Here is a 6,556-nt window from a genome sequence, read left to right on the forward strand (position 1 = left end):
AACTTAAACATACATAAACTACAATCTTGATAAAAGCCTAAGTATTCTAGTGCCATCAATCTTTGAATTAGAGCTTGAGGTATAGATACTACTTCAGACTTAGTGCAGATAGAATTTATAGTTCCAAAAGTCCTAAGCTTTGGCCAAAATAGGTTTGGGCTTCTTATTACTAGAGCACAAGCAAGTACAAGGAAAAACCTTTGCAAAGGACTTATGGCCGATATAAATAGAGGTCATCAATATGGACAACTAATTCATAGGCTTGTGCTTGGGATATGTCTTGATTGAAAAAACCTCCTCTTGTACAATACATTAACTTTCAGATTGTAATAATATTTGTTCTATGGGTGTAGGCCACTGTCTTGAAATCTTGAGCCTCTTATAGAAATCTATATAGTCAACTCTTCATTATAGGTAAAAAGGTTTTAAACTTGTGAATGGTATCCTAGGCTCTTTCATTTTTCAAATTAGAGAGCATAATAAACCCTTTGCTCCATTTCTTGGGTTTCGAAGATGGATGGAAGAAGGATTGTTTTTCTTTTGTTAATTACTGCTTAAGAGCCTTCTCTTGCTTTTTTGAGGCAAGAAACAAGAATAGGTGGATTGATATATGGAGGCCTTGGTTGCCTTCTCAAAGGTGCAGTTCTTTCTTTTAGGGATATCATCCTTGCATTCCACAATAGACATAAGCTTTTGAAAGATTCTTGTACAACACATGTTAAAGAAATTTAACTCCCTTAAATCTCTAATAAAGGAAGGTATTCTCAAGATCCTCATCAGTGAGGTGAAACACCTTGAGAATTTGAAGATGCAACCTTGAATTACACTCTTGATGATCTCAAAACCCTAAAATATTGTATGGTGAGGGAGAGTTGGATGTCAAAGTGGTATCTTAAGATCCATCAAAAGAGGCACATGAGAGAGTTACATAATATCGGTTGTCTTGCTGGTACACTTTGATAGCTATATATAAAGACTCAAATGCAAAGATGCTAGAGAGAGGTTCAATAAATGGATCCTTAGTCCTCAACACTAGATGACACCCCCATGTTACGAGGGGGATCAAGCACTTGCGATGATCATTAATTCTTGGCCATACATTATCGAGGGGAGGGGATAGGGAGTATTGAACACAATGTTAGCTTGTTGAGTGGCCAACGCTCTAATATGGTTGCAAAAGCACGGGCTTATCTACTTTGACAGCTGAATTAATACGCTCTAGGGCAGACAATCTTAGTTCACATATAGATCATAGTTAGTTCCCGCATTGGTTAATAGTTCACAAAATTTGTGTTCAGTAAAGGACATGTTTTTGCATGAATGTTAACTATTGATAAATACACATTAGGCATTAAGTAATCTTAGTTCACATGGTTTACACAAAAATTGATACTATTCACATTGAGTCTGTTCACATATAGTTCAAATCGGGTTTTTAAAAAATCCATCAATGATTTAGATCATGCCCGACTTAGGGGGATGATTGGGGCCATTGTACCTTGTATGGAACAAGCCCTAAAATTAAAAATATCAAACATCCTTCCAAGGGGTTTTATCCTTATGGAGTAGGGCTAGAAAAATGCTAGTCTTGAAAAGAATTATAGAAAATTTGAAAAACCAAGTGTATGTCCTTCCAACATGTGTAGAGGCGAAAGGGGAGTTTCTTCCTTAGCACTATATACTATGATATCTTGAATGACATACAAGCGATGCGATCCATGACTCAATTAGGGCAAATTTTTGTGGCGCTCAGGATCCGTTTGATGGATTCGAGTTTGTTTTGCTTGAGTCGGTTTACTTTAAAACCAAGCCAAGTGGTTAGGGGAGCAAGGAAATGCACACACTACATTGTTAGGGTGTTGGACTACCAACATGGAGGTTATGGGTTCGAGACCCAGGTGGAAGCTGGTCACCATCATCGGCTTCTTGTAGACCATCAATTTCGCTACCAACTACACCTTAATGGAGGGGGAGGGGTTAACTCAAAACAGTTACCCCTCCATGTGGAGGTCCTCTAAGAGTGTAAGGCTCATTTACCCATATGTCAAAGAGAAAACGGTGAAGGCTTCAATTATCAATACAAAACTTGAGGGAAGAATGTTGCAATGGGTTCTGTTCAAATCGTTCTGACTTCTGGTCTCGTTAGGATAGTGAAGGACGTAGAGCAATGAAGAGAGCATTCCCTTCCCCGGGCCCGTACCCCTTTGGTGGGCATTGTTTATGTAGTGTAGTACGTGATGATTTGCAAAATCAACTGTCACTTATCTGAGCGCGGGCGGAGTTGATGACCCGGCGGCCAGCGCGCTGTGCATACTAAGTAGCACACGTACAACGTACATAGCCTACACAGAAAAATTGAAGATGGCGCATTTGAGCAATGAGCACACACGTTCTTTGCGAGTTTTTCACAATTTCTAATGCCACGGCCCATTCGAGGTACATCCCTGCTGTACTTACTCGACCCACATTTTCATATCGCGTCTGACATGGTTCCTTAATTCTAATTACTAACGACCATACTCTCGAACCAAGAAGAAATTGACAACAGAGTAGCATGGAGCTCTTTCCCTTACCTCTTCCACCATACCGACCAGCCGAGCTTTCCTCATCTGCAAATAGCATCTGTCTTCAGCACTCAGTTGCAGCTTGGCCGCCGAGCTTTCCACTTTGCTATAATGAGATATTTCCTTCGCGCCCTCTAGTACGGCACTGCGAGCTGACGAATCGCTTGCAGTTGAATTAGTCTCCTGCTTGACGTTGCAGAATTCCTCGAGTAGCTGTTGCGCAGGCTTTAGATATTTGGAAGTTCTCAGTACACTAACAGGCCCTGCAATCACCAACATAGTGTTAATGGCAGAGAAAATTTCTGCATCAGGCAGATAACTACGCCCATCATCTGTAGAGCGCGGATTGTTAATGAAATTGCTACCTTTTGAATGCAAGCTAGACAACATATAATATACCTGAGCGTGAGTACGTGAGATCCAGGCTGAGAAAATCACTTGATTTCCTGCCTAGAGAGAGATCCTCAGGCTGAATATAACGTGCAAGGGCCCCTGCTGCGCCGTCTACAATTGGCAGCAGGGGGCTGATGCTCGGCTGGGAGAACATACCAGCAGCATTATGCCCTGCACTATGGAATGCTAATTCGCTGTTGGCGATAATTGCACTCTGCCTGCTCGGCATACAGCTATAGCTGCTATATGGAGTCTCTACCTCGACCGCCTGTTGCTGCACAAAAGACCTTTGAGAAGATGTGAATAGATTTTCACTGCCCTCCCTGGAGTAGCTTTCCTCCAAGGGAAAATGAGGGTTTGTGTTGGCTACAATACCAAACTGATGTCTGCCATCTGCAGCCATCTGAGCTTGATCCGATAGCTGCTGCGTACATGGACCTTTGCTCATAGGATCCGCCACCGAATCGTGGTTATTGGCAAGAAGGGAGCTCCGAAGCAGTAAGTGCTGTGCGTTCAAATACACACCACCAGCATTCCGTGCTTCGTATGCAGCTGCTGAAGGGCAATGCTGCAGTATACTGTTGTTGCTAATCTCAATTGCGCCCACATTGGCTGCTGCCTGCACACAGTTTAGCAAGAGAAGCTCTTTACAGGCCGCATTGGCCGCCATATTGTTTGCAAAGTTTCTGCTATCCCGCCTAGTTGTTGAATGGCCAGCAGTGAACTGTTGCTGGAGGCTAATAGGTGCTGACATATTGATATGCCAGTCTTCAGAAATGCCATTAGCTAGCACTGAAGCCGCTGGCTTTATGACTTGAGGATAAGGTTCAGTGTGATCGATCCTGCTAAGCTTTTCTGCCCTCATGTCCACTTTGACGTTTGCTCTTTCCATTTCTTCGGCCTCTGCCGTCTGCATCGCCAACAGCCTGATCATCGATTGAAATCTCATATCTTCTGCTTCAGTAGCACCAGAACAGACCTCTGCCATGGGCTGATCGCACGAAATATCTGATCTTTGAGAGTGCTCATCGCGTCGGCAAGTATCCGAAGTACCCTCCAGCTTGATGATCTGCGAAATATAACCAGGGTTTGAAAGGTCTCCGGTACTCCTTTCCGGTTCTGCCCGGCTTGCTGCTGCACGGGCATATTGTGCGGAGAAGAATTGGTGTGAATCTTGAGAATTAGGCAGGGGAACCTGCTGCATGTCATTTCCATGAACATTGAAGGAAGGCCTAGGGCACAGGGTAGTTGAATCTGTATGCGCTATACTTGGAGCGCCATAATGCTGGCCATAACTAATTGCGCCTGCAGAAACGAGCTGAGCAAGCTGGTAGTTGAAGCTGGACATACTGTTCAGATGACCACCGGGTCTTGTTGCACACAAGGCTGCTATGAGCGCACGAGGAAGCTGGCGCAGGTAGGCTTATAATTCGGTATTGAGGCTTCACTGCAAAAGAAGGCTGATTCCAATATGCCGATGGGGCAAACAGTGACATTGTCGACCTTGTACTGCTGGAATGAATAGGGAGGAGCTTGGCCTACAGAGACTATGTTACTGAAGAATGCTCTCGCCATGTCGACGAGGTAGGCTTTTCTTCATGGCTCTTCGCTTTCCTGTGAACAGGTATAAGGTGCCAGTACAGCTAGCTAGGATGAGAAGGCAGTAGGGTCCACGTTTGATGGTTCCGTTAAAGTTCATGCGCGAGCAAGTACTTTAAACTTTTGACTCCATTGCAGTAAAAGCTGCTCGATCTGCTCAAAGCGTGGTTATGGGCATTAATAAGCTGCTAATTAAGCTGCTTAAGCGCAGGGTAAAAGCGAGCTATTCTAGAGCACAGAAGAAAAGCATGGAAAGAAGGTTAATCTGCAGACCCACGTCCAGCAATGGACGTTGTCATCTTCCAGCAGCACTAGCTAGAAAGAAGTCGCAGCCTCCTGTAGCAAGATTGCGCCCACATTATGAGCTCAGTAATTACTCACGGGGAGTCAAGGATTCTTTACCCACAGTGAACTTGCTGCAAAACATTTACACGCAAATTACATTTGACTGTGTGTGCGGAAATTGTAACGTGCTGCGATGATGGCTTTGGTTGAAAGGAGGAGCGGCAAAAGACAGTGACAAAGACAAAGAAAGCATGTAGCCAGGTGCGTGGCGATGGGAAGCTTGAAGCTACTAGATGATACCGCAGAGCTACTCAGGGGCAAGAATTGCTAGTTCTGCGCAAGTCATCTTGCATGCAGAGTAGCTAAGCCCTCCGGTGATGAAACCTAAATTACGCAGACTCGTTTCTCGCATTGGGAAAGAAACTTTCCTAACATTTCTAGGGTTTCTAGTTAGTGTCAGGCCCACGAGCCTTATGTGGACCGCGGGGCCCATCTCTAGCATCCACATCCTTGAATGGTGCGTTTGAAACCCTTCACACATTTTATAACCCTCACTTCCATGGGTGGCTAAGGGGGCTCCCCCATGGGCCTTTAGCCATGATGTGCGTGCTCCATAGAGGCTTGAGATAGGTTGTGGAGTAATGGCCTGGTCGCGTGAGACTGCCGTCCAGCCTTCCTGTGGAGCTGGGTGGGCAAGCAACGAAATGAACTGCACAAAATAACTGGTGGTCGGATTCACACGGCGCCACGTTTTCGCAGAACAAAGACGAGCCACTTTTTTGTAAAATTAAAAAACAGCGGATCCCTTGCTCCCACAATCGATCGAGAGAGGCACCATCACCTTGGTCGGGTTGTTGAAGATGGCAGGTGCTCGCAGGGCGTTTTTCTAGTCACAGGCAGCTTCAAATCCCTTGATTTCATTCTGCTGCAGCGCCTGCAAGCCTATGTTGTTGCCTCTGGTCGCCAAGGAGCTAGACCTCACGCCTCTGCCAGATCTGCTAAGCGAGCTTGGCCCTAGATTGGTGAACAATAATGCAGCCCTTTGTCCCATGGTGCTTGTGACATGAGACAGATTTGGGACGATTGCAAATGTATGCCAATGAGATTATCTTCAACCAAGCAGCAAGACATGGACTTCGCTTGGCAAGTGAGCACGGATAAGTCTCAATGTCTATTGCCTCACCAACTTGCAAATGCTTGTCTTATGTCCATTGTTTATCTCTTGATTGTTGGATATTCTCAACAACACATATGTATACAATGAGATTGTTGTGAAGTTGATGTATGTATGTAGTGAGACTTCTATCAGATTGTTATGCATTCAGTGATATTGTTGCGAAAGTTGACCATATGCATGTAGTGAGAGTTCTGCAAGATTATTGGCTTGAAGTACCGATCTTATGTTGAGCCTGGCTCTATGCACATTTGAATTTATGCCACGAATTGTGAGAAGATCTGACTAGAACTTGTACATCGAAGTATGCCAACTTGTGGGTTCAAAGTCATTGTTTTTCATTATAGCATTTTCCATTGGAAGTTGTCGTTAGTAAAGCATGGCCTCTCAACAACAAGTGCTCTTCTCAATCATGCGTGGTCTACTCTTTATGCTTCTACAATTGCTTCAACGAAGGCAGCAAACAACACGAAGCCATCTTGAAGCTTCTCAGTTACTTAGTAATCACCAAAAAAGGTTAGCTTGTGCAAGGAGCATAGAT

The 6,556-nt window shown here is 44.4% G+C and overlaps 1 protein-coding gene across 1 annotated transcript in view; it reads right to left on the reverse strand.

Moving 5' to 3' along the window:
- Window positions 1-5,237, reverse strand: part of LOC147430960 (uncharacterized) — a 30,411-nt gene extending 25,174 nt beyond the window's left edge. The window contains exons 1-2 of the mRNA XM_086493488.1: window positions 2,964-5,237; window positions 2,574-2,827 (exon numbers count right to left, since the gene is read on the reverse strand). Coding sequence (XP_086349614.1) covers window positions 2,574-2,827; window positions 2,964-4,305 — 1,596 coding nt within the window. The 5' untranslated portion in view covers window positions 4,306-5,237. The remainder of the gene's footprint in view (window positions 1-2,573; window positions 2,828-2,963) is intronic.
- Window positions 5,238-6,556: the final 1,319 nt, after the last annotated feature.

The sequence above is a fragment of the Adiantum capillus-veneris genome, chromosome 21 (assembly GCF_014529385.1).
Source record: "Adiantum capillus-veneris isolate H3 chromosome 21, ASM1452938v2, whole genome shotgun sequence".
NCBI classification, from domain to species: Eukaryota; Viridiplantae; Streptophyta; class Polypodiopsida; order Polypodiales; family Pteridaceae; genus Adiantum; species Adiantum capillus-veneris.